Source organism: Drosophila novamexicana, unplaced genomic scaffold, assembly GCF_003285875.2.
Source record: "Drosophila novamexicana strain 15010-1031.04,08,12 unplaced genomic scaffold, DnovRS2.1 tig00001834-arrow-arrow-pilon, whole genome shotgun sequence".
Lineage (NCBI taxonomy): Eukaryota > Metazoa > Arthropoda > Insecta > Diptera > Drosophilidae > Drosophila > Drosophila novamexicana.
The window spans coordinates 22,039-47,915 of NW_020824898.1; the positions used below are offsets into that span (position 1 = coordinate 22,039).

The 25,877-nt window shown below is 40.5% G+C and overlaps 7 protein-coding genes across 12 annotated transcripts; 5 read left to right on the plus strand and 2 right to left on the minus strand.

The window, feature by feature from the left end:
• The first annotated feature begins 8,008 nt into the window (after window positions 1–8,008).
• Window positions 8,009–9,239, plus strand: LOC115768547 (adult cuticle protein 1). The gene is made up of 2 exons (XM_030713156.1): window positions 8,009–8,534; window positions 8,596–9,239. Exons 1-2 carry the CDS (start codon window positions 8,529–8,531, stop codon window positions 8,980–8,982), a joined length of 393 nt encoding a protein of 130 aa, XP_030569016.1. The 5' UTR covers window positions 8,009–8,528; the 3' UTR covers window positions 8,983–9,239.
• A 1,858-nt stretch (window positions 9,240–11,097) lies between these two features.
• Window positions 11,098–13,754, plus strand: LOC115768538 (exonuclease mut-7 homolog). The gene is made up of 4 exons (XM_030713138.1): window positions 11,098–11,451; window positions 11,543–12,194; window positions 12,319–13,292; window positions 13,485–13,754. Exons 1-4 carry the CDS (start codon window positions 11,343–11,345, stop codon window positions 13,613–13,615), a joined length of 1,866 nt encoding a protein of 621 aa, XP_030568998.1. The 5' UTR covers window positions 11,098–11,342; the 3' UTR covers window positions 13,616–13,754.
• A 376-nt stretch (window positions 13,755–14,130) lies between these two features.
• Window positions 14,131–15,955, minus strand: LOC115768539 (phospholipase D3). The gene is made up of 2 exons (XM_030713140.1): window positions 14,596–15,955; window positions 14,131–14,533 (listed from the first exon to the last, which is right to left on the minus strand). The coding sequence occupies exons 1-2, from the start codon at window positions 15,757–15,759 to the stop codon at window positions 14,276–14,278; spliced, it is 1,422 nt and encodes a 473-aa protein (XP_030569000.1). The 5' UTR covers window positions 15,760–15,955; the 3' UTR covers window positions 14,131–14,275.
• Window positions 15,956–16,140: 185 nt separating this feature from the next.
• LOC115768561 (ubiquinone biosynthesis O-methyltransferase, mitochondrial) lies at window positions 16,141–17,364 on the plus strand. 2 transcript variants are annotated; one of them, XM_030713176.1, is made up of 4 exons: window positions 16,141–16,237; window positions 16,289–16,474; window positions 16,534–17,066; window positions 17,121–17,364. In XM_030713176.1, the coding sequence occupies exons 1-4, from the start codon at window positions 16,203–16,205 to the stop codon at window positions 17,249–17,251; spliced, it is 885 nt and encodes a 294-aa protein (XP_030569036.1). In that variant the 5' UTR covers window positions 16,141–16,202; the 3' UTR covers window positions 17,252–17,364. The 2 variants fall into 2 exon arrangements, with proteins under 2 accessions (XP_030569036.1, XP_030569037.1); XM_030713177.1 differs by having other exon boundaries at window positions 16,149–16,237; window positions 16,292–16,474.
• Window positions 17,313–17,951, minus strand: LOC115768563 (M-phase phosphoprotein 6). Its single transcript, XM_030713178.1, has one exon. It carries the CDS (start codon window positions 17,812–17,814, stop codon window positions 17,320–17,322), a length of 495 nt encoding a protein of 164 aa, XP_030569038.1. The 5' UTR covers window positions 17,815–17,951; the 3' UTR covers window positions 17,313–17,319.
• An 841-nt stretch (window positions 17,952–18,792) lies between these two features.
• LOC115768546 (transcription factor E2F2) lies at window positions 18,793–20,658 on the plus strand. 2 transcript variants are annotated; one of them, XM_030713155.1, is made up of 6 exons: window positions 18,816–18,833; window positions 18,893–19,279; window positions 19,337–19,446; window positions 19,691–19,949; window positions 20,012–20,345; window positions 20,413–20,658. In XM_030713155.1, the coding sequence occupies exons 2-6, from the start codon at window positions 18,959–18,961 to the stop codon at window positions 20,511–20,513; spliced, it is 1,125 nt and encodes a 374-aa protein (XP_030569015.1). In that variant the 5' UTR covers window positions 18,816–18,833; window positions 18,893–18,958; the 3' UTR covers window positions 20,514–20,658. The 2 variants fall into 2 exon arrangements, with proteins under 2 accessions (XP_030569014.1, XP_030569015.1); XM_030713154.1 differs by having other exon boundaries at window positions 18,793–19,279.
• Window positions 20,659–21,055: 397 nt separating this feature from the next.
• On the plus strand, window positions 21,056–25,835 carry LOC115768565 (putative mediator of RNA polymerase II transcription subunit 26). 4 transcript variants are annotated; one of them, XM_030713183.1, is made up of 5 exons: window positions 21,056–21,340; window positions 21,410–22,900; window positions 22,966–23,677; window positions 23,747–25,157; window positions 25,757–25,835. In XM_030713183.1, the coding sequence occupies exons 1-4, from the start codon at window positions 21,191–21,193 to the stop codon at window positions 25,147–25,149; spliced, it is 3,756 nt and encodes a 1,251-aa protein (XP_030569043.1). In that variant the 5' UTR covers window positions 21,056–21,190; the 3' UTR covers window positions 25,150–25,157; window positions 25,757–25,835. The 4 variants fall into 4 exon arrangements, with proteins under 4 accessions (XP_030569043.1, XP_030569042.1, XP_030569044.1 ...); XM_030713182.1 differs by having other exon boundaries at window positions 22,966–23,199; window positions 23,266–25,157; XM_030713184.1 differs by having other exon boundaries at window positions 21,410–21,697; window positions 21,797–22,900; window positions 22,966–25,157.
• Window positions 25,836–25,877: the final 42 nt, after the last annotated feature.

Sequence of the window (25,877 nt, forward strand, 5' to 3'; positions counted from 1 at the left end):
AGGATCAGTACTATCAATTGGCATCAAAATACAGAAAATCTAAATTTTGACCCAAATCGAAAAAAAAGCAAGGGGTTACATCACGTTTTTTTTCAAAATCGGGGTCGGTTCAAAAATTGAAACTTTTTTGATGATTTTTTTTTAATATCTCGGGTAAATACCGCCTGATTTTGAAATATTATACCTTTTTACATTCGTACGGATCCCTACTATCAATTTGCATTCAAAGAAATTAAAAATCGATGGGTTCAAAAAAGTTGTTGACCAAAAACCGATGTGTTTGTAATGTCAGCCTTTTTTGACGATTTTTTGGTATATCTCGGCCAAATAATGTCCGATTTTGAATTTTATACCATTTTCGACTCGTAAGGATCAGTACTATCAATTGGCATCAAAATACTGAAAATCTAAATTTTGACCCAAATCGAAAAAAAAGCAAGGGGTTACATCACGTTTTTTTTCAAAATCGGGGTCGGTTCAAAAATTGAAACTTTTTTGATGATTTTTTTTTAATATCTCGGGTAAATACCGCCTGATTTTGAAATATTATACCTTTTTACATTCGTACGGATCCCTACTATCAATTTGCATTCAAAGAAATTAAAAATCGATGGGTTCAAAAACGTTGTTGACCAAAAACCGATGTGTTTGTAATGTCAGCCTTTTTTGACGATTTTTTGGTATATCTCGGCCAAATAATGTCCGATTTTGGAATTTTATACCATTTTCGACTCGTAAGGATCAGTACTATCAATTGGCATCAAAACACTGAAAATCTAAATTTTGACCCAAATCGAAAAAAAGGCAAGGGGTTACATCACGTTTTTTTTCAAAATCGGGGTCGGTTCAAAAATTGAAACTTTTTTGATGATTTTTTTTTAATATCTCGGGTAAATACCGCCTGATTTTGAAATATTATACCTTTTTACATTCGTACGGATCCCTACTATCAATTTGCATTCAAAGAAATTAAAAATCGATGGGTTCAAAAACGTTGTTGACCAAAAACCGATGTGTTTGTAATGTCAGCCTTTTTTGACGATTTTTTGGTATATCTCGGCCAAATAATGTCCGATTTTGGAATTTTATACCATTTTCGACTCGTAAGGATCAGTACTATCAATTGGCATCAAAACACTGAAAATCTAAATTTTGACCCAAATCGAAAAAAAGGCAAGGGGTTACATCACGTTTTTTTTCAAAATCGGGGTCGGTTCAAAAATTGAAACTTTTTTGATGATTTTTTTTTAATATCTCGGGTAAATACCGCCTGATTTTGAAATATTATACCTTTTTACATTCGTACGGATCCCTACTATCAATTTGCATTCAAAGAAATTAAAAATCAATTTGTTCAAAAAAGTTGTTGACCAAAAACCGATGTGTTTGTAATGTCAGCCTTTTTTGACGATTTTTTGGTATATCTCGGCCAAATAATGTCCGATTTTGGAATTTTATACCATTTTCGACTCGTAAGGATCAGTAATATCAATTGGCATCAAAATACTGAAAATCTAAATTTTGACCCAAATCGAAAAAAAAGCAAGGGGTTACATCACGTTTTTTTTCAAAATCGGGGTCGGTTCAAAAATTGAAACTTTTTTGATGATTTTTTTTTAATATCTCGGGTAAATACCGCCTGATTTTGAAATATTATACCTTTTTACATTCGTACGGATCCCTACTATCAATTTGCATTCAAAGAAATTAAAAATCGATGGGTTCAAAAACGTTGTTGACCAAAAACCGATGTGTTTGTAATGTCAGCCTTTTTTGACGATTTTTTGGTATATCTCGGCCAAATAATGTCCGATTTTGGAATTTTATACCATTTTCGACTCGTAAGGATCAGTACTATCAATTGGCATCAAAACACTGAAAATCTAAATTTTGACCCAAATCGAAAAAAAGGCAAGGGGTTACATCACGTTTTTTTTCAAAATCGGGGTCGGTTCAAAAATTGAAACTTTTTTGATGATTTTTTTTTAATATCTTGGGTAAATACCGCCTGATTTTGAAATATTATACCTTTTTACATTCGTACGGATCCCTACTATCAATTTGCATTCAAAGAAATTAAAAATCGATGGGTTCAAAAACGTTGTTGACCAAAAACCGATGTGTTTGTAATGTCAGCCTTTTTTGACGATTTTTTGGTATATCTCGGCCAAATAATGTCCGATTTTGGAATTTTATACCATTTTCGACTCGTAAGGATCAGTACTATCAATTGGCATCAAAATACTGAAAATCTAAATTTTGACCCAAATCGAAAAAAAAGCAAGGGGTTACATCACGTTTTTTTTCAAAATCGGGGTCGGTTCAAAAATTGAAACTTTTTTGATGATTTTTTTTTAATATCTCGGGTAAATACCGCCTGATTTTGAAATATTATACCTTTTTACATTCGTACGGATCCCTACTATCAATTTGCATTCAAAGAAATTAAAAATCGATGGGTTCAAAAACGCTGTTGACCAAAAACCGATGTGTTTGTAATGTCAGCCTTTTTTGACGATTTTTTGGTATATCTCGGCCAAATAATGTCCGATTTTGGAATTTTATACCATTTTCGACTCGTAAGGATCAGTACTATCAATTGGCATCAAAATACTGAAAATCTAAATTTTGACCCAAATCGAAAAAAAAGCAAGGGGTTACATCACGTTTTTTTTCAAAATCGGGGTCGGTTCAAAAATTGAAACTTTTTTGATGATTTTTTTTTTAATATCTCGGGTAAATACCGCCTGATTTTGAAATATTATACCTTTTTACATTCGTACGGATCCCTACTATCAATTTGCATTCAAAGAAATTAAAAATCGATTTGTTCAAAAAAGTTGTTGACCAAAAACCGATGTGTGTGTAATGTCAGCCTTTTTTGACGATTTTTTGGTATATCTCGGCCAAATAATGTCCGATTTTGGAATTTTATACCATTTTCGACTCGTAAGGATCAGTACTATCAATTGGCATCAAAACACTGAAAATCTAAATTTTGACCCAAATCGAAAAAAAAGCAAGGGGTTACATCACGTTTTTTTTCAAAATCGGGGTCGGTTCAAAAATTGAAACTTTTTTGATGATTTTTTTTTTAATATCTCGGGTAAATACCGCCTGATTTTGAAATATTATACCTTTTTACATTCGTACGGATCCCTACTATCAATTTGCATTCAAAGAAATTAAAAATCGATTTGTTCAAAAAAGTTGTTGACCAAAAACCGATGTGTGTGTAATGTCAGCCATTTTTGACGATTTTTTGGTATATCTCGGCCAAATAATGTCCGATTTTGGAATTTTATACCATTTTCGACTCGTAAGGATCAGTACTATCAATTGGCATCAAAATACTGAAAATCTAAATTTTGACCCAAATCGAAAAAAAAGCAAGGGGTTACATCACGTTTTTTTTCAAAATCGGGGTCGGTTCAAAAATTGAAACTTTTTTGATGATTTTTTTTTAATATCTCGGGTAAATACCGCCTGATTTTGAAATATTATACCTTTTTACATTCGTACGGATCCCTACTATCAATTTGCATTCAAAGAAATTAAAAATCGATGGGTTCAAAAAAGTTGTTGACCAAAAACCGATGTGTTTGTAATGTCAGCCTTTTTTGACGATTTTTTGGTATATCTCGGCCAAATAATGTCCGATTTTGGAATTTTATACCATTTTCGACTCGTAAGGATCAGTACTATCAATTGGCATCAAAACACTGAAAATCTAAATTTTGACCCAAATCGAAAAAAAAGCAAGGGGTTACATCACGTTTTTTTTCAAAATCGGGATCGGTTCAGAAATTGAAACTTTTTTCATGAATTTTTTTTTATATCTCGGGTAAATACCGCCTGATTTTGAAATATTATACCTTTTTACATTCGTACGGATCCCTACTATCAATTTGCATTCAAAGAAATTAAAAATCGATGGGTTCAAAAAAGTTGTTGACCAAAAACCGATGTGTTTGTAATGTCAGCCTTTTTTGACGATTTTTTGGTATATCTCGGCCAAATAATGTCCGATTTTGGAATTTTATACCATTTTCGACTCGTAAGGATCAGTACTATCAATTGGCATCAAAACACTGAAAATTTAAATTTTGACCCAAATCGATAAAAAAGGAAAGGGGTTACATCACGTTTTTTTTCAAAATCGGGGTCGGTTCAAAAATTGAAACTTTTTTGATGATTTTTTTTAATATCTCGGGTAAATACCGCCCGATTTTGAAATATACCTTTTTACATTCGTACATATCTCCAGCGGAGTTATGCCGTTTTGGAACGTCATATCTCCAGCGGAGTTATGCCGTTTTGGAACGTCATATCTCCAGCGGAGTTATGCCGTTTTGGAACGTCATATCTCCAGCGGAATTATGTCGTTTTGGAACGTCATATCTCCAGCGGAATTATGTCGTTTTGGAACGTCATATCTCCAGCGGAGTTATGTCGTTTTGGAACGTCATATCTCCAGCGGAGTTATGTCGTTTTGGAACGTCATATCTCCAGCGGAGTTATGTCGTTTTGGAACGTCATATCTCCAGCGGAGTTATGTCGTTTTGGAACGTCATATCTCCAGCGGAGTTATGTCGTTTTGGAACGTCATATCTCCGCGCGGACTAAATACCGCCTGATTTTGAAATTTTATACCTTTTTATAGCTCCGCACGGAGTTATGTCGTTTTGGAACGTCATATCTCCGCGCGGACTAAATACCGCCTGATTTTGAAATTTTATACCTTTTTAAATTCGTACGGATACCTAAAATGACCGAGTTATGGACTTTTTTCTTGACATAAAATGGGTTTATATATTTTTTGCCTTGCCTTTTGCCTTAATTTAAATGTATTTTTATCTTTTCAGACTGTCAAATTAAGGACTGCAACGAGCTCTAAGGACTTTCACAAGTGACAAAGCTGATTTTCCAGGATCGCACTTTAATTAATTTAAAAAAATTTTAATAAAAACAATTTTGTAAATTCAAACATAAATAAATCAGTTATTTCAAATAAAACAGAAAACTCCTGTTTTTTATTTACAACTTCAAAAATGAACGGTATTTAGAAACCTATTGAATACCCGTTAGTAGCGTTTTTGGAAACCGCTGGCTTCCGAAATTTTTCTTAAAATCTGCTAAAATACCAGGCGAACAGAAATGCACAGAAGGTCGACGAGTGCTTTGAACTAAGCTGCAGCTGCAGCGAATGTAAAAGGGCTCCTGAAAGAAAAATCATACATGTTTTTGGACCATTGCAATGCACATTTTGCTGCGATCTGATCCTTTAGGTTTTCAAGGACTATATCAATGGTATGGTATAACCAAGGATATGCTAGTCAACTAGAAACCATCCAGGGAGGCGGCACTGTATCGAGGGGCGTGCTGAAAAGAAAAGCATATACATTTTGGTCTTCGCTAGGACTATACCCATGATATGGAATAACCAAGGATATATAGGTCAACTAGGTACCATGAATAGTGATCGCTTGCTATTTAATATTGCCCATGGGCGCAGCTGAAATCGAGTTTTTGGTATTTTAAAGAGACAGCACTCGTTTCGTTTGTAGTCCTTTTTTGACGATTTTTTGGTATATCTCGGCCAAATAATGTCCGATTTCGGAATTTTATACCATTTTCGACTCGTAAGGATCAGTACTATCAATTGGCATCAAAACACTGAAAATTTAAATTTTGACCCAAATCGAAAAAAAGGCAAGGGGTTACATCACGTTTTTTTTCAAAATCGGGGTCGGTTCAAAAATTGAAACTTTTTTGATGATTTTTTTTTTAATATCTCGGGTAAATACCGCCTGATTTTGAAATATTATACCTTTTTACATTCGTACGGATCCCTACTATCAATTTGCATTCAAAGAAATTAAAAATCGATGGGTTCGAAAAAGTTGTTGACCAAAAACCGATGTGTTTGTAATGTCAGCCGTTTTTGACGATTTTTTGGTATATCTCGGCCAAATAATGTCCGATTTTGGAATTTTATACCATTTTCGACTCGTAAGGATCAGTACTAACGATGGGCATCAAAAGCCAGCCACTGTGCAAAGTGCAGCTTATTAGCTCTGACGGTTTGGGCTATGCATTGATTATCAATGAGTCAGTCCATTGAGTTTTAATGTTATTGCCGGCACGCCACAAACCCCACACATTATGCCCAACCGCTTGATATTATATGGTAAATACTCACGCAACAATAACATCTGGATCCTCCCACCATTTTTTCTGCGTGGGCGCCAAACGCAGACTAACCTGACGCCAGTGATTCTTGTGGACTACCTGGAAGCGGTAGATAGGGAATAGGTAAACCCTTTTCTTAAGGTTCTTGTACATTTGAGGAACTCTTACCTTATACTTCCTGGGATCGTAGGAATTTTGTTCCTTCTCTGTAAAGACCAGACGAGCCATGTCATTTGCCACTTGGCACTAAGTGTCTAAGATAAATATGTAACTATATAGATATGTAAATATATATATATAAATATATGTATTTAAGTAGTGATATTTAATTGTGTGTGTATGTATGTATTACTTCTACTGTAAACAGAAGATTTAGTTTGACAAATCTACAAAAGACGACCATGTTTTCTAATCTAGTTTTTATACAAAAAGATTTCTGTGTTAGAAAGTTGTTTGAATAAGACTTTCGATAGGGAGGAAACTGAAAAGTTTGTCTAAGCTTGGGTATCGATACTTATCGATTTGAGGAACAATCGTAACATATTTAACAAAAAGCATTATGCACATTTAGAATATATATTTAAATATACCTTCGATAGGTTCTAAACGGTGGGAACTTAAAAGATGGCAACATTAATTTCGGGAAATCAAATACAGCTCATGCTGATGTCCTAGCTTGGGTATCGATACTTATCGATTTGGGGAACAATCGTAAAAGGTAGAAAAATATGCTTAATACTAATGTTTTAAATAGTTATTATCAATCAATTTAAAGAAATCATTATGAATATTTATTATACTTATTACGTTTATAGATGGCTTCCATTAATATATATACATATTCACATATTCGGAATAATAAGCAAATAATATTTAATTGAATCCAAATTATGCAAATATTTCTTATAGCTTAGTCAAGCGCTCCATTAACCTAACCAAGTATCCCACTTTACCCAAGCCTCTTAAAAGTTGTTTCCTCTTGAGCAGCTTTTTCAAACGCAATCTTAAGATATATTGTAAGTAATTATTAGCTATATAAATAGGTATTTATATGGCAATATAACAAATGCTTTTAGTCGGCGATTTTAATTTCAGGGCAAACACTGAAAAATGCTGATGAAATGTGAACTATATCCAGTATAAGATACCAAGTGGCCAACTATAACAATTGCATTGATTTGTTGTTATTATTGTTATACCCATTTAAAATAAGTGAGCTAGGGCATAATAGTTTTGAGGCAGTGTATGTAACGTGCAGATCGGAGACATCACCGAGCCTCTACAATTTTGATATATAATTGATCGGCACTCAAATCGGCCGTCAGATCTATGAGATTTTAATACGTAAGGGTACAAGATTGATACCAGTTCGATATTTTCTTTCAACTATCGATACATTTTTAAAAATTTTATTTTTTAAAACGAGCTTGAGATACTTAATTTGGAGGACTTAATGGCACTACTCTATATCTCTCCAAAGTCGATAAGAATTCGATGCAAACATCATTTCCAAATCGAATTTCTTATGAAATATATCGATAAGTTTTCCAATTTATCGGATATCAACATAGTTTTTACAATCGTCGCAATAATCGAAAGCTAGACAGAAATGATCAAAAGTTAGATACCATAAATTCATTCATGCACCGTCTCATTAAAATCGATAAATATCGAATTTGTATCGGTCTGTTGAATAGTTTTTAAAAAATTAAACGAGCGTCATTTTGTAATAACTATTATTATGCGAGGGTAATTTTTTAAGAACTGTCCAACAAACCGATAAAATATCGATACATACCATTTGTAAATTTTTTAAATATATATCGATAGCTTGTACAATTTTAATCGATGTCAACAAATATCGGCATTCGGCATTGTTGTTAAAGGAATAAATCACTTTTACAAAATCTAGGCAGCTGACATGAAACAGACTTCTTCTGGTTGCAAATATTTCACTGGGCACAGGGTATCTGCTAGTCGGTCAGCCTCAACTGAGCTGAGCTCTTACTCGTTATTGTTCGATTGATAGGCGAATTGATTGACCGAATCAAATGGGCTGCTTTGACGGTTGTCTCTTGCTGCTGGCTGCTGGCGTTTATCTTGTCGCTTGTCAACCGATCTGTGGCCAATTGTGGCTCCAAGCCGAGGGAAGCTGGCAATTGAAGGTCAAGGAGGGGGGCGTGGGTTCGTTTCAGAGCTAAGCCGGCCAGTTTCCGCATTGGCCGAGAACTGGCTTTGGCCTGATCCGATCAGAATGGGCGCTATAAAAGCCCAACGGGCACGGGCAGCTGTCAATTAGTTACGTTTCAAGCGTCGCGCCATTCACAGAAGCCAACATGAAGGTGAGCAGGAGTCGTTTTGGGCCCAACGAGAGCCGTACTTTAATCCGAATCCCTTTTGCAGTTCGCCGTTGTCGTAGTCTTGTTCGCTCTGGCCTGGGGTGTCCACGGTTCGGTGGTGCCGCTGCTGACCTCCGCTCATGGCTCCGCCGTGGTGCTGGGCGCTCCGGCCGTGGCCGGCTCAGTGGCCGTGCACGCCTCCGCGGTGCCCGCCGCTGTGCCCATTGCCATTGCACCAGCCGGACCCATTCTGGTGCAGTCGGCGGCCCATTCGATTGCCCATGCTGCTCCAGTTGTGGTTGCAGCTCCGGCGCCCGCTGTCGTGGCCGTTGCCGCTGCGCCCGCCTCGTATGTGGCCAAGACGCGCGGTGCCGTGCATGTCGCCCCGCTGCCCGGACATGTCCAGAGCGCCGCCTCCGTCAACCTGGAGCCCGCACCAGGCACTTGGTAGAGATCACACTCTGGGATTACAATTGCAACAGACCTGCCTTTGACCTTGCCATCGATTCGTTTTTAGTTTCCATTGTTTTTTTGTTTATTTCCCGAAAAGCTATCCCACACACATCTTACTGCCATCTAAGTCACGCTTCGCCTCTTTGGCCAGCTCCTCTCCTACTCTACTTATTCTGGTCTACTCTATGTACTTCTATTCCTTACGATCTGTTAACCAAATGATATTCTCACATGCACATGAAAAATTGTTTCCAAATAAATATGTTTAAAATCAAAATATATTTTTTACTCATGAAAAAGTCATTTTAAGAATGTCTGCGCTTATAATTCTCAAAGAGTTTTAGCGCTGCATTTTCTCTTTCAGGACTTTAAAGAGACAAGCAAGGAGCAAGGAGGAGTATATACATAAAAAGCAAATATAAAAATATGTATAAAGTTCACCTATACGTTCCTGATGGCAACTCTTAATGCCTCTAGCTTGTATGTTCGGCGAAATATGCTCGTAAAACTACTGCTTGAAATCGATATTTATCGATAACTTGAAGTAAAGTTTGATCTGTGCGAGCCATACAATAATTAACTATCTAAAATTATTATTTCTCTATGGGATAAACAGCTTAGCAAATTATCTGCTTTGCGATTGATGCAGATCTAGAATATATTAATATGTACATATATATACATATATCTGAGATCAAATAAAATATAACGCATTCTACCTTTTAAATGTATCTTATGATGCACGTGCTCAGGTGTCGGAAAAGTGAAGTAGTCTGAATCTATAAATACTGTACGAAAGTTTCTGTAGCAAATTTTGTGGCTAACAATCGATAATTATCGATTTTCTGGGCTAGTTTTCGATGACTTCAAATAAACTCAAACTTTATGTACACTAGGCGTATAAAAATAGGGAGAGAGTGCAGGAAATGCTTATAATGTTCGATTTTTTATATAAAATATGGAACATAAGAATGGACAGGCCTGGGATTAAATTTGCCCTTGGAACTATTCAGTTCCCATTTCATTAACAACTTTTATCAATGGTCAGTGGACACAGGGCAAACATAAAACCATCTTACATTCAGAAAAACTCTATTTAGATTACATCAGTGCAATTAATCAATTCGACATATAGACATATAGATTAACCGATTGCTAATAAAACGGTGTTAACCACAGCTTCGAGCACAGCCTCGACCTCCCACGATTGAACCCAACCTGTCTGGTTGCCAACTCAACACTCTGCAGTTAAAATCGAGAGTTACATGTGTTCAACTGGAGCAGGGCCAGTTGACCTTGATAGTCAGCACTTGCAATTGTTTAATATAGAAAAATTATGCCTTTTGTGTTGAGCTTGATATTGCCGCATGCTAATTCTGAACGACCTGTTGTTGGCACTTGAAAACCCACTGGCTGTTGGCCATAAATCTTGACTGGCCAGTTTGCAACTCTACACGTGCTGCCAGCTACCAGGTCTTGTCTATAACTGGCACTTAGCTGTAATTGATGACGCCCTCCACTTGTCACAATATCAAGTTTATATAACGGCTTTTTTTAAAGCACGTATAATTATTTTGAAAATTAATAGATCATTTAACGCTTAGTTTTGGAATGTAATGAATCATTTGCTAAAGGGCTTAGTGTATTGAATCGCAATTAAAGGCTAAAGCTTGTTAAATTTAATAAGCTTAAATATTCTCGAATGTTGCGACAAAAAACTGCATTCATTAAAATTGTTAACTATTCAGTTAGTGTAATAATTAAAATAGTATTAATCACATATGCTCATAGATGCAAGTGCATGTCAATTTAAAAAAAGCTTTAATAGATTTATTAAACTTTGCAAATAATTCAAATTTAAATCTGCCGCGCTGACCACCGCAAGCAGTAGTTTACTAGTTCAGGCAATACTATCGACATATCTATCGAGTAAATTTTCTACTTCATTTTCCAAAAAGGGATCGATACCAAACTGTCTGACGTGAGTATCGAGCCTTTAAGGTCAATAATCGATAATGTTAAGCGGCTCTGTAAGGTAACAGCCTGTTAAATTCAAAATTAGGCCAACTTGGCAATTCTTGTCAAAACTAAGTAAATGGTTTTGACAATAGGGTCTTACAATCACTTTACAGGATATTTTTAAAATAAATTGGTAAAACCAATTGCTTGAACTTTTGGTAAAGCGGACTGCAGCGCAGTTCTTGAGCGCCCGCTGCTATTAACAGTTCACCATAATGTTAAGATCTTAAATGCGTTAAAAACATATGTTTTTACACCGCGAACGAAATTTCGTTAACAATTTTGCAAGTGCATTGTGTGTGGGGCTGCGCGCCCACAAAATAAAAAGGAAATTAAATTATGGCTAATAGATATAATGCAATGCCGGCTGGCATGGAGTCCGATGACGAAGAGCTGGAATGCATGTTCGCGCATTTGAAAATCAAACGACTCGAGGACATTACAACGGGTATGAAATATTGTTTTTTTTTTTTTGTGGGCTTAGAAGCTCCACATGGATTCGTGTAAATATAAATATAATTGTACAACTTTCAACTTAGGCGCGGGCATCAATGGCGACTTTGACGCCACCTTGGACACGGAATTTCAAAAGTTCTTCAATGTATTTCGCGAGAAATGGAACATGCACAGCAAATGCAAATCGTCGCCGTATATGCGACAGGATCTGATCAATGCGCTAATGCGTCACCCGAATCCCATGCTAATGGCACTCAAAATCTTTGCCAATTGCCCCGACAGCAGCAATGTGAAGAACAAGAGCCTCTCGCACTTTGTGCTGGACACGGTGTGCAAGCTCCAGGCGGATTTGCCGCACCTGAGCGAGCATTGCGATGACAACACCAGCATGATAGCCTTTCACTTTGTCAAGACGACGGGCCTGACGACGCTCAACAATGCCATGGTCCAGGCATATCGCATTCAACAGATCCGTGAACTGCTCGTGCCCAAGCTGCGCGAGATGCTCGACAATGGCTACTACAAGGAGGTCGCGCAGTGGACACTCAATTTGCAGTTGACTCACCAGTTCGATATGCTGGAATTGGCATTCCCATTGATTGCGCAGGAGAAACTTCCGCTTGCCGAAGAGTACCTGGATCAGGCGACGCATCAGCGTCTGCCGTTTGTTAAATTTCTCGACTCGCTCCTGCACAAGGACAAGTCCGTCATAGAGATGTGTGAGAGTACACTCAGGTACATCTTGTCGGTTCGGTGGTTCACAGTGTCTTCTCTCCTTGAGGTTGGCTTTGTGAACCCAGCCACATATTTAGCACATAATCCATCCTATACTTGATTCTCATGCCTTAATCTCTTGCAGTCGCTACAAAAATCTGAAGGTATCGCATCATGTGCTCAGCTATCGGCCCGTCTCAAAGATTGTGGCCCGGCTGGCCAAAAAATATGGCTTCGATGACACCATAACGCCCAACTACAAATTCACAAAGACCTGCAGCTACCTACATTACCTGTACCGCGAGTACGAGAAGTCGCGCATCAATATGGACAGCTTCAGGGAGCTGGTGCGCGTACATGCCTACGACCATGCTCTGCGCTTGGATTTTGTCGCCTATGTGGCGGCGGCTGCAGTCAATGGGCCACTGGAATCGGAGGCCATATACTGGTACAATGAATTTAAGCTGCGCCACGAGGATTGTCCGCCAGAAATCAAACCGCTAATCTCACAGAAGGTGGAGCCGCCGTGCCGTGCAGCAGAGCCGACGCCAACGGCCTGTGAAGTGTACCTGGGCATGGATCTGCCGGACGAGTGCCTTCTGATTGTGGACACGGCGGCCACATTCGAACGCATGCTGCAGCATTTGCAGCGCGAACAAATCATCTACATGGACTCGGAATGGATGCAGAATGTGTGCGCACAGAATCAGCTCTGTTTGCTTCAAATAGCGACCATACACAATGTCTACCTAATTGATTGCCTGGCCAGCCGACAGACGCTGCACGAGGAGCACTGGCGTGCCCTGGGCGCCAACGTCTTCAACAATCCAAACATTCTCAAGGTGGGCTTCTCCATGCTTAACGATTTGTCGGTGCTGCAGCGTTCCCTGCCGCTCCAGCTGCGTCTGCATATGCCGCATCATTATTTGGATCTGCGCAACGTTTGGCTGGAGCTGAAGAAGCGACATGGCGTTGAGCTGCCCTACGGCAATGTGAATCGCGCCGGCGATGCACTCACCGATTTGTCCATGCTGTGCCTGGGCAAGAAGCTGAACAAGGCCAATCAGTGCTCCAACTGGGCAAATCGGCCGCTGCGACGCGAACAGATACTCTATGCAGGTGGGATGAAGTATTATATTAGAGCCCTGCATCGAGTAAACCGAAACCTGTTTCGGATTCTCGAGATGGTTGGGTTGGAATCGATCCAGAACGTTAGCTCGAAGAGTATCGCAATTTGATGCACATTAATTTACCTATGCAGGGCTCTATATTATATATATCTAAATTTCTGAATTCCTGCCTCTCTTGCAGCTATTGATGCGCGCTGTTTACTGCTGATCTACGACTGCCTCATGAGCTGTGTGGCTGATATCAATGTGATCGTTGAGAAGTGCATTGCCAGCAACAATTTTCTGCGACGCGGCGGCAATAATGTGAAATAAGTGTGTGGCTAATCTCAAAGCACAGTCCGTGAAGTTGAACATGGAATGCGGCAACTATGCACTATGTTAAAGTTATGACAAGCGTGAAAGAGTATTTGAATTATATATATACATATATATATATATATAGCTAATATTAGCCGGGTGTGGTTTTTCTTACAGTTATCAGCTTTCCTATCAGGCAGTCAGTACCCGGCCTTGTCCGGTTCATGTTTGTTGCTTGAGATTTAAGAAATCAATTTGTTTCCGCCAATTTCCCACATTTGGATGGAAGGGAAGGGTGGATTATGCGAAGCGCATTTTTAACAGCGACCTTTGCAAATGTGTTTAAGGCCGATCGGATGACAAACAAAAATTCCATACAACCTTATTTTTTCTGGCTTTCCCGCACAGGTGTGTAGAATTTCGCAGAAACGCGTCTTAAGTTACAATTTCAGTCTCAGAGTTCTTTACGGCTTGGGTTGCGCGTGCATTCCTCAGGAAACAGTTTATATATTTAGATAACAAAATAGCGCAGTACTTTATTTAAAAACTGAGCAAGATGTGAAATATAAAGCATAAAAAATACTGTTATCAAAATGTGGTAAAAAGCTATAAAATAAATGACGTCAGATTGATAAGCTTGCCAGTCAAAGAATAGTACAAATGCTAGGCATTGCCTTAGGTGAATGAGTGGGCATATGTGCTGTTCCAATCCCGCTCAAAGACATTCTGCAAATCGTTGCGTATGGTGCCTGTTAGGCCGGGCTGTGTGTCCTTTAGGACCAGGCCAATGCCAGCAGTGTCTGTGAAATAATCACCAGACCAATTGGAGGTGCCGATATACGCGACTCTGTCTGTGACCATGTACTTATTGTGATTGACGCGACCGTAGGGTATGCGCTTTTGATGCTCATCTGCGGGCACAATAAAACGACGCTGCAAAAGGATGGGAAATTAGTTTGGGAGACATATATATTATCTGTTAGCTAGGCTCTCACAATTTGTATATCCACATGAGGGTGCGCCATGGTCAGATCCTGTAGTGAGCGCAAATAGTTATCCTGGCTGGCATCCGAATGCTTCCACCAGGAAATGAGCATTTTAACAGACACGCCGCGCTCCACAGCCGCGCTGCGCAGCGCATTATCAATGGCCGACCAGTACTGGACCTTGGGTCCAAACACAATCAGGGGATAGTAATCCATGACAGCAATATGCACGAATTTCAGAGCCCCATGTATCGTCGTTAATATGGCATCCAGATCATGGGTGCGTCCCGAGGCTGAGAGTGGGGGAGGTGAACTGGCTGCAAAGGCCTGCATTGGGTACATCTTGTTTACATTCAACCACATGGGCTGGTCCTTATTGTATTTGGTTCCGTAATCATAGGGCCAGGACGATGGTATGCGTGCATCGGGATTGCTGCCCAGATACCAGTATGCCTTGAAGATCTTTGCCAAATCGCTGGTTAATTGTGGACAATTTTGAGCTAGGACGCCGAGCTCCTTGACTTGGGTCAGCGCACGCCAGTCCATGTTGGCACTGCCCAAATAGAAGTGCTCTCCATCCACAATCCAGAGTTTTGTGTGCAGTATGCCGCCACCCAGGTACTTGGGAAAATCAAGGGATACCACCTCGGCAGCACCATAACTGGCCAGTAATTGTGTGTCCAGATTTGGTGAAACGCTCGAGGGTTCGCTTTGTGCAATACGTATTTTGATCTTAGATGTGGCAATGGCATTGTCCAGCAGTTTCTGGAAAATCAGCTCTCCAGGCTGCGCGCTGCTCTCATTGGCACCCGTGTCCTCGCCACGCAGTGACCAGTAGTAGGATCCAATGTCTAGTGTGGATTTACTATTGTCCAGCAGTTGCTGCCAGGCCTCAAATGTGCTCATGAACTTTGGGCTGTTGGGTGTAAAGTTCAGACCAATCGGGATTGACTCAACCAGCGTTATATTGCAATCGTATTGCTGATCGTCACGCTGGTGTGCCGGAGATCTGAGCATCAGTGGCTTGGGATGAAACATCGAGCCGGCTAGAAACAGCAGCAGAAATGTGGTTAAAAGGAACATTTGCAGTGCATGAACGTTTCCTCTTTGCATATTTCTGTCCGACGCATTTACGGAGTCCTCATGATTGAGCAACGGTTCTTCTTTGTACATTTTGCACAGTTAACTATTTTTAATATATATTTTTGGTTTAATCGTGTTCTTTACTTCTTTGTCATATCATCGCTGAAGCAATACTAAAATGGTGACGCTTGCCAAATAACTGTTCTTATCCCGATACTTATCGATTCGCCCGCAAAAGCTTTAGCGGCAACAGCGTCACTCAAATTTACATTTGCCTGCACTTAAAAATTAAAAATAATTTATCTGAATAGACTTAATAAAATAATCCTTATTAAATCTGCCATGAATCGACACTGTGCTTTTTTTTTATACTGTTCTGCTTAGATATTTTATGTAGCTGTTTTTAATCGTCAGGCGAGTTCCACTTAAATTATCGATAATAGCCGCTATCGATATATTGACAACATTTTCCCATTTCTAAGCCTAAAACATAATAAACAACAACAGCTGTTTTTACAATTTACGCATTTAGAATGTTGCGAAATTTGGCCCTTCTTAAGCGCAGCAAGTATGTTGAGCAGACTCACATTAATTGCGACTTATTATTTAATCTTAATAGTAGATTTAGTCAGTCACTGTTTAGCGCGCTAACAAAAAACAGCAGCTTGGATGCCACCTCAACCGGCGGCTTTAAGCAACAGACCGCAGAAACGGTGCGCGAGGTGAAGCATCATGACGATTTGGCCGCAGATTGGTGGAATAAAAATGGTCCAATGGCAGCGCTGCATGCCATGAACGAAATCAGGCAAATAAACCACTTAACACATACGCAATTAGCTTACCTAAACAATTTCTGTTATGTAGGGTACCATTAATACGCGATGGAATTGTGGCGCGCGGCAATGTGAAGTCACATTATATAAACACAACAAAGGTCTTAAGTGGACAACGCATCTTGGATGTTGGCTGTGGCGCCGGTCTGCTGACCGAGCAGCTGGCTCGTTTGGGCGCTCACGTAACAGGCATAGATCTCGGCGAAGAGCTGATTAAGGCTGCACGCGCACATTTGGCTAACTGGAGCCCCGAGCTCCGTGATAGAGTCGAGTATAAAATGGAACCAATTGATCAGCATGCCAAAGGAAATTGCGAATACTATGATGTGCTGATACTTTCTGAAGTCCTGGAGCATGTCGACGACAAGGTCGCGTTGCTCAGCTCTTGCGTACAGACACTTAAGCCGGGCGGCTCCATTTTTATAACCACCATGAATAAAACCTTGCCCATGTGGCTCGGCGGCGTTGTGCTGGGCGAGTATGTGCTGAATATAGCTCCAAAGGGAACACATCACTGGGACAAAATGATTGGGCCACTAGACGTGCAGCGCATATTGGACACAAGTAAGAAAATTATATTGAGTGGATATAGTTAAGCGCTAATGCTTGTACTTGCAGTGAATTGCCAAACGGTGCTCGTCAATGGCAGCACATACGACTTTTGGCGCAACACTTGGCGCTGGATAAACTCCACACAATTGTGTTATGCGCTGCAGGCCGTTAAACAGGTGCCAACCGAAAGCAGCTGAGCAAATTTATTGTACAATATATTTAAAAGCTAAACTCCTATGTCATATGTTATAAAGAATATGATAGTTTATGAATCATCATCGTCGTCGTCGTCCTGGCGCGGCTTTTTGAATTCCGGCTTTTTTTGCGATTTTGGATTGCCATTGGATTTGCGCTTGTTAAACTCGTTTTTTGTGGCGAATTTTTTGTTCATCGTTTTGCTTGCGGCCGGCGCTTGATTCGCATAGTAAGCTTCGGCCATCTCCTGGTCGGTAACTTCTTTGGGCTGGTCGGGTCTCGTTCTGCCCTGCTTTTCGGCCAGCTCCAGCTCCATTAAACGCTCCAATTCCGGATTCATGCCACGAAAACTTAGTCGACCATCGATGAGTCCGGCGCATATGCTATAGCTTGGCTCGATTATAAAATTTGAATTGCTATTGAGCATCTTTTGGTTCAGTTCATTGGAGTACAGTGCGCGGCTCTGCTCGTCATCGTCTTCCTTAGCCACTTTCGCTTTGGTGCGTTGCATGAACTTCATGTCCAACACGCCGCGCGAAAGTCTTGGCTTCACTTTCGAAGGCATTTTATGTTTTTTGATCTTTATTATTCAATTATTCGAAAAAAAAAAATCTACAGGCACGTTGTTCCCCAATAGAATGTGTGAGCAAAACAAAATCAAAAGTAGTGATGGGCAACAGATCAACAGTGTTGCAAAATGCGAATGCTGCGATGCCATGTGGGCGCGCATGACTCGTTTAAAATAGTGATTGCAGATGCATCCAGTAGAATAAATCCAAATATCGGTTGTTAAGGTGATAACAATAACAATTTTAATATAATTGTATAGTGTAAAGGCTACACGTGTTTACTGCAATATGTGTCAGAGCCACAGACAAAAAATGCACTTTCTGACATTATCATTGAACATGAATAAAAAAAATAATGCCAGGAACGTAGGTGGCAAATGTGACAAAAATATATAGTAATATTAAGTGCTGAACTATAATCAAATTATTAGAGGGTTTAATATAAGCCACAGTTATGTTATTTCAGTACAAGTTATAGGGGGAAAAAATGAATATCTGCGTGACACGCAATTAAAGCAGCTGTAAAAGCGCGCCCCTCACACACTCACATGGCGCGTATTAAGAACGTGGTTAACCAGGACGATAAGTGCAACGCCACAGCTAATATTCTAAGCACTTTGCAAGAAAATAATATAAAATGTACGCGTAAACTTTAAAATATGGGTAAAATAAAATAATTATATATAAGCATGTTTAATTGTTCGATAAACGTATTTGGTATTTCGATAAATTGGTACAGCTGCAACCTGGGCGACAGTGCAAAGAGGTGAAATTATTATATGAATAAGAGTATTGTGCTTAAGTAGATAAAGTTAGTCCTTAATTAAGTTTTATTGCAAGTTAAGTGAGTGTTTTTGTTGCATAAAGGCGTCATTAGTTAATTGCGCCAACCTTTTTGTTAGATTAATTGTGGCGGTTGATCGATAAGTTGGCAAAGTACAACACTGGTGCGCAGTGCTGGGAGAATGAAAAAAAGTGACATAAATGGCGGAATTGTGCTCAAGCGCCAACATTTGTATTTAATTGAGATTTATAATAAAAATACGTGAATATTTTCATCGTCTAAACACGCAGCAATTCAATAGGGCCAACAAATTAGCCATTCAACATCGAACAGAGACTTTTATTTAAGTGCGCGCCATGTACAAGCGTAAATCTGGTGGTGTAGTACCAAGGCAGCGGATCACTGCCAGCAGCAGCAGCCCCGATATTGATGACTCTGCCAGTGGCCATGAGGCCGAGTCGGAATCAAAAACCTATGGCACCTTCCACATAGACCTACCGACGGAACCACAAAAACCCAAAATACAAATACAACAGCAGCAACAACAATCAACGCAAACATCACAAACACCACAGCCCCATAGTCAACAGCAGCGCTCGGTGGGTTCGCTGGTGTTGTTGACCCAAAAATTCGTTGAACTGATGAAACAGAATGGTGGCTCGATTGATCTGAAAGAGGTAACACCCGTATGCATCTTCCATATTTCTAATTCACTCACAAATATATTCTTGCAGGCCACGAAAATCTTGGACGTGCAGAAACGTCGTATCTATGATATCACCAACGTCCTGGAGGGCATTGGCCTGATTGACAAGGGCAGGCACTGTTCGCTAGTGCGTTGGCGGTAAGGATTATGCCCACATTGTGCGGAAGGCAATCCGGTCACAATATACTTATTATTTATTTAACCAAAATTCCTTTGACGGCTTTGTGGGCTCCTGCACCTGAGCCTTTAGAGACTTCACTTGTGAAGAGACTTTCACACTGCCGGGGAATTCTCTATAGTTTCCACTATAGAAATACCATATAGATCTTATATATATGTATTTTTCAAAATTAATAATCTCATGTTTGAATGTTTCACTTAGCGGCGGAGGTTTCAACAATGCCAAGGACCGCAAGGAATACGATATTGCCTGCGAAAGGACGAATCATTTAAAAACAATCGAAGAGGATCTGGACAGACAATTGGAGTATGCGCAGCGTAATTTGCACTATATTATGCAGGATCCAACCAATCAATCATACGCGTACGTAACACGAGATGACCTACTGAAAATCTACGGTGATGATTCCGTCTTTACCATACCCAATTATGACGAGGAGGTGGAAATTCAGCGCAGCGATGTAGGTGGACCCATTTAAAGCCTATTTTCCAGCTCATTATTTGTTGTTAACTATTTTTGCAGCATGAGTTACGTGTTTCGTTGGATAATGGCAGCACGATCGATATACGCCTGGTAACCAACCAGGGCAAGGGTACGACAAATCCAAATGATGCGGATGGGCCATTCGATGATCGGTATTTGGACACACCATCGCCATCGTCGTCGCCGTCGCACTCCAGCGACGCAGGCGCCGGCACAGGCAACGTAATCAAGGACGAGCATACGTACTCTTGTAATCCCGAGCTGAAGGAGGAGATGAAGGCACTCGAAACTGAGCTGACGGCGAAAGTAATCTTTCAAAATTATATGGCTGGCCACTCACTGAGGCGCTTCTATCCCGATGATCCACATTTAGGTAGCTTAAATATAATTGTAACTGCTTGTATGATACTAATATGGGTTTTTGCCTTTTGTCATTTTAGAAAATCCGCCGCTGGTGCAACTGAATCCACCACGAGAAGACTTTAATTTCGTACTGAAAAATGACGAAGGCATCTGCGAGCTATTCGATGTACAGTGTTAGGCAATTCGCGATTGTAATTGGCCGAGTGCGTTGTGCAAATATTTAAGATTAGTAAAATTTTGACCTTTAATATTGTTTTATAATGTAGACATTTTAAATTAGATTAATTGTAATGTACTTTTGGGCCAATAAAATACGTCGATGCGTATACATGTACATATACACATTCGTATACATAAGAAATTGACTGCATGTTTTACGCACTACAAGTTTTTTATTTAAAAAACATACGAAAACAGATTTGGGCGCAATTATCTAAAAAACTCAACAAAAGGCGCGCTACTTTTATGATAGGTGACAGCAAATTCAAGTAGATGGCACTTATCGATACACTCAATATATTGCTTGAGGTTAGTAAAACTTTTTACTGACATTAAGTTTATGTAAGAGATTTCCGAATCCTTATTGATTAAAGATCAAACCATAAGAAAAAGCGCTGCAATTGAGTATTTTGATCCTTTGTCTGGTATCGATAAGAAATTCGCAAAGTACTCATTGCCTATCGACAATTTGCAAAAAGTATCACTGGTCACCATTTGTGCAGCCCCGACATAACGGCACTTGTCACAGCGCGAGACATAAAAGCAAATACTGGCGCAATTTGTCGTTAAAATTTTCACGTGGAATCGTTTGGGATTTAACTTAAAAAAACTGTGGATAGAATTTGAAAATTAAAGATGCGTCGCCGTGATATTTTACGGATGTGGGCGCAAATAGTACAACAGACGGGCATAGAGAAATATACGGCCAAGGAATGGCAGGAAAACTACGAAGAGTTCTGGAAATGCATGCAGTCTCCCACAGATCCATATATACGCATTGAAAGTGTAAATAAATGTACAATTGGGCTGTTTAATCTATCTAATTTACATTCAAGTTTCTTCTCCTACACATAGATCGATCATCTGCTAAACGATCAGGCAGTCGGGAATCAGCAACAGCAGCCGCCAAAATTGAATCCAACGAAACGTAAATCTCAACCGAAAGCTGAGCAAGCGTTGGTCCACAATTATAACGAATCCGAGCCACTGGCTATATGGCGAAAGCGCATTAAATCGGAGACAAATGTCTTGTTGTCGAAAGAATCAAAGACAACCAAAGCCAAGAAGCAGACCCGGAATACAGTTGGAGCAGCAGCTACTGAAGATCAGATTCCAAAGGGAAAGGAAACTGACGAACAGATGGTAAACGAGGATACACCTGCTCCAAAATTTACTAACAATTATTCGAGAAGAAGCGCCGTCAAACAAACAGCCAAGTACAGTCGTCCATCTCTTCTCCAGGATGCATCGTTGGAATGTCAACCGGATGAGGAGGAAGCTCAAGCTGAGGAGCTAGGTAAGATACATGAAAAGCGTAAACAGCAGCAAAATCAGCATGAGGACGCGGGTACAGAGCTTGAACAGCTGGAAGCTCAAGAGGATGAGATAGATGTAGTGAATGTAGAGCAGGAAACTCAACAGGATCAACGGGAGCAAGAAATTGAACAACCGAAAGCTCAAGATCAACAAAGGGATCGCATAATTCTTAAGATTAAGAAGCAACAAATTCAGCAAGAGTTGCTATATGAGTTGGAGCAAGGAATTGGACAGCAAAATTTACAGGACCATCAAAAGAATAAACTAATTCTTAGGTTTAAGAAACAAAAAATTCACCAAATAACTGAGCTGGAGCAAGATGTTGAGCAACAGCAGCCTGAACAGAAGCAGGAGAAGATTATGTTGCATAAAAATCCAAAAAAGCAGCTTATTCATGTATATGAAAACATGGAGAAGCAGGAAACTCTATTGGAGAAGCTGGAACTACCAGAATCCGAGAGTTGGGAGCAGGAATTTCAACAAGATCCGCTAAGTGAGCCGGATCATGAGTTGCAGGAACAGAAGCAACGAAATCGAAAACAGAGAATGCAGCTGGAACAAGATGTTGCCCAGCACAAAGCACCAGAGGTGCAGCAAATTCAACAAATAATAAAGAATAAGAAGAAAAAAGTATACCAGCAGCTGATGGATGAGCTGCAACAAGAGATTGGCAGCCACAAAGTTCAACCGGAGCTGCATGAGAAGCTTCCGAATCAATTAAAACAGAACAGAAAGCAAAACAATCATAAGGAGCTGCTGAATCAGCTGGGCCAAGAGAGTGAGCAGCAGGAGCCGCTGAAGCAGGTGGTAGAAAAACGGAGACCGCAACAAGATCATGTCTCAAGGCAAAAAGTACACCAAGAGCTACTAACTGAGCTGGAGCAAGAGATTGAAATGCAGAAAGCAGAACAGAAGCAAAGTATTCAAAAGCAGAAACTTCAAAAGGAGCAGGATCAACATGGGCAAAAGACAGATCAAGAGGAGCATCAGACCGATTCTGAGCCGGATATCGTGTCGTCGCAGCCCAAGGTATGTGACATGAGTGACAAAAATATGTTGAATAAAACCTAAGAACTTGTTTGTCTGCCCTGTAGAAAAGCACCAAAAGGGGAAGGCAGTCGGATACTCCAGCCAGGCAAAATAAAAGAAAGCAAGCTAAAAATACAAGCCCAGAGCTAGACGCTGTGTTGGAGCAGGCGTCCGCGCCACGTCGAATACGCACGCGCTTACAATGCTCCAACCAAGAACAACAGCAACAACCAAATCAAGATCAACAGCAGCTGAATGCGATTAGAAGATGCAGCAGATCAAAGCGTCAATCAAATGCTGTAATCTTAGTTTGCGCCACCCTCGAGTACTTGCCACATAATAATCAATTTCTTTTGTTACCGCAGATGAACGCTCAAATCGCGCACATGTCGCAAAAAGCAATCGATTTAACACCGACTGACGATTCAGCCACATCCGCTGCTTCGACTTCCACTTCCACTTTGCAATCAAATGAGCCGGAAAATCTCTGCATGCCCAAGGGCCGAAAACATCTTGAAGCTGTGCCAGAAACTCAAGATAAGCACAAGCTAAATTTAAGCCCGACTAAAGACTGCTCCAAGCAGTCGCTTGAGCAACCTGTTGAGCATAATTCGAATGCCGAATCTGAGCTGGAGGATATGCTCATCAATGAGGCTATGCAGCTGACCGCTCCACTTACCGCACCCACGGATCTGGGTCAAATATTGGCCGACGATGGCAAATGTGGCGTTCAGGAAATCGATCGCTGTTTGCAGATCTTTAATGACAAAACGCCAAGTGAGATTGACCATCAAATAGCTGATACAACGGATTTTTTTGATAATTTGCCCAATTTGTCAACAATAGTTGAGAAAACGCCACTCGAGCTGGACACGGTTATGAATAATGTGCTCAATTACGAAGGCGATGATGATGATGATGACGATATTGATGCTATATCAGTGACCACATCCTGGGACGGCGAAGATGAGCCCTTTGGCTATACAAATTCAGCCAAGCAGCCAACTGAAAATACAAAAGTTGCACTGGAGGAAAAGGCAGCCGCACAGCCAGTGAGAGCTCAAGAGAGCTTCGAGACAGTTGCTCAGATTGATTCTACGGTGTCTTCCGCCAAGACGCGTCTCAGCGAGTTGATGAATTTTCGCATACCCAAGAAAGAAAACAGACAGTCGGAGCAACTGCCACGACGGCAGCAAGGGAAACAGCCGGAGGCTCAAATTATGAGAAGCCAGCAGCAACAGCCGCCGCAGCAGCAGCTGCCAAAGGGACGGCCTGCCAGAGGCAGCACAAGATTAGCTGCAGCCGGAGAAACGACAGCCAACTCCGGTCCAATCTTTGCGCCACCGTTTCGCCTGCCACCGGAACCGGACAATGCACTCTCCGGCATTCCGAATATTTATACAAACGAATGCAAATATTTCATATTTGGCATCAAATGCTGGCGCTTCTTGGATGGGCAATGCGACCAAATCAATTGCCAGCACACGCTCAGCGGTCCGTGGGAGGTGCAGCGGCGCCTTCAGTCGATGAAGCTGGACAAATTATGCGACACGTACAGCATGGTGTTGCGTCATGGGCTGCTCTTTCGAAACTTTTTCGTGGTATTTGCTGAGATCTTCGGTAATCGTGGCATGCGGTCGCATCTGCTGCGAATGGTTCAGGATTGTAGCTTATATATGGCATATTGTGCGCCCTTTATCACGGATATTTATTATCTGCTGCTGCGCTACGAGCTGGCGCCTCAATTGGCGGCGGCGCATTTCATGAAGCATCTGTGGCGTCCAAATATTGGTCACGCCTATCCGGATTTGACCATGCAGCTGCTCCGAATACTCGCTGCAGCCGATTGGTTTAATTACATACCAAATCTGAATCATCTGTTCTACAATCAGAGCTTTCCCATACCCGTCGAATTTATGGCCTGCCTGGCCCATGATGCTGTCGGCAAGAATGATCCGGTGCTGGTTAAAAAATGTTGGGAACTGGTGCTCTTCAGTCCCATCGATCGAAATGACGAAGCTCTGAGCTCGGTTATTAAAATCCTGCAGAACTGGAGCGAAACTGCGGGCAAGGTGCAGGCGGACGCAGCTCAGCCGGCGATGCGGGAGCAACTGCTGTTGCAGCAGCAGCAGCAGCAACAATTGCCGCATCGCTACGTCAGCTTGCCGCCAGCGGACAAAATGGCCTACAATCTGACGAATCCGTTTCGACACACCTTCGAGGATAATATCGATTTGAGCGATTTTTAGGACAACGGGTAAGCTATAAACCGAAGTTAAAAATCCTTAAACATATATGTAGCTGTATATATGGGCTATGTTATGTGGTTGTCCAATTGCTCTAAGTCCTTAAAATACTCCTTGTCTATGCTCGGTTTGATCAATATCAGGTTGGTTCCAACTCTTTGCCTTGTAAGTCCAGTTTAATACATCCTCAGTTTTTGCCAGACGTTAGTCTAAGTATGAAACAATTCAACTCTTAGTTTATAATTGCACTTAGATTTCAATTAAGATTAACAATCTACCAAATATGGCTAGATAAATCCAATGCCTGAAGCCGTTAGTTCTCTTCGGCGCTTTTTGAGTTAATTGGAATCGAGCTGATTTGGGTCAAAGTTCATTTCAGGCTTGGTCCATATATCTTCTGAAACAGTTTACAGTCGGAAATATAAACTATAAAAACATCATCCACTATAAAAGCTAGAATATATATATGTATATATATTTACATGAAAAATGTCGCTGATTCGCTTCCCAATTTAATTTTTTACCAACTCGGTTTGGCTTTAGGACACTTCAAAATATTATATTAACGATTATCTTCTCTTATAATACTCCCCCTCTCTCTTCTTTGCAGCAAACATTTGACCTTTCGGACTCTGGACTTTATCGTTATTTGCTGTTGAGCAGCGTTTACAAATATTCATTTTAACAAAATATCGTACAAATCACGTATTCTGGCATTTTACACAATTGAA

Bases quoted from the DNA above. Each gene is read 5' to 3' on its own strand.
- LOC115768538 (XM_030713138.1), top strand. From the start codon at position 11,343: ATGGCTAATAGATATAATGCAATGCCGGCTGGCATGGAGTCCGATGAC. The intron at 12,195-12,318 runs GTACATCTTGTC...AATCTCTTGCAG, and splicing joins ATGTGTGAGAGTACACTCAG to TCGCTACAAAAATCTGAAGG. The intron at 13,293-13,484 runs GTGGGATGAAGT...CCTCTCTTGCAG, and splicing joins CGAACAGATACTCTATGCAG to CTATTGATGCGCGCTGTTTA.
- LOC115768539 (XM_030713140.1), bottom strand. From the start codon at position 15,759: ATGTACAAAGAAGAACCGTTGCTCAATCATGAGGACTCCGTAAATGCG. The intron at 14,534-14,595 runs GTGAGAGCCTAG...ATCCTTTTGCAG, and splicing joins CTCATGTGGATATACAAATT to CGTCGTTTTATTGTGCCCGC.
- LOC115768561 (XM_030713176.1), top strand. From the start codon at position 16,203: ATGTTGCGAAATTTGGCCCTTCTTAAGCGCAGCAA. The intron at 16,238-16,288 runs GTATGTTGAGCA...TAATCTTAATAG, and splicing joins GCCCTTCTTAAGCGCAGCAA to TAGATTTAGTCAGTCACTGT. The intron at 16,475-16,533 runs GCAAATAAACCA...TCTGTTATGTAG, and splicing joins CATGCCATGAACGAAATCAG to GGTACCATTAATACGCGATG.
- LOC115768563 (XM_030713178.1), bottom strand. From the start codon at position 17,814: ATGCCTTCGAAAGTGAAGCCAAGACTTTCGCGCGGCGTGTTGGACATG.
- LOC115768546 (XM_030713154.1), top strand. From the start codon at position 18,959: ATGTACAAGCGTAAATCTGGTGGTGTAGTACCAAGGCAGCGGATCACT. The intron at 19,447-19,690 runs GTAAGGATTATG...TGTTTCACTTAG, and splicing joins TGTTCGCTAGTGCGTTGGCG to CGGCGGAGGTTTCAACAATG. The intron at 19,950-20,011 runs GTAGGTGGACCC...CTATTTTTGCAG, and splicing joins TGGAAATTCAGCGCAGCGAT to CATGAGTTACGTGTTTCGTT.
- LOC115768565 (XM_030713180.1), top strand. From the start codon at position 21,191: ATGCGTCGCCGTGATATTTTACGGATGTGGGCGCAAATAGTACAACAG. The intron at 21,341-21,409 runs GTAAATAAATGT...TCCTACACATAG, and splicing joins CATATATACGCATTGAAAGT to ATCGATCATCTGCTAAACGA. The intron at 22,901-22,965 runs GTATGTGACATG...TCTGCCCTGTAG, and splicing joins TCGTGTCGTCGCAGCCCAAG to AAAAGCACCAAAAGGGGAAG.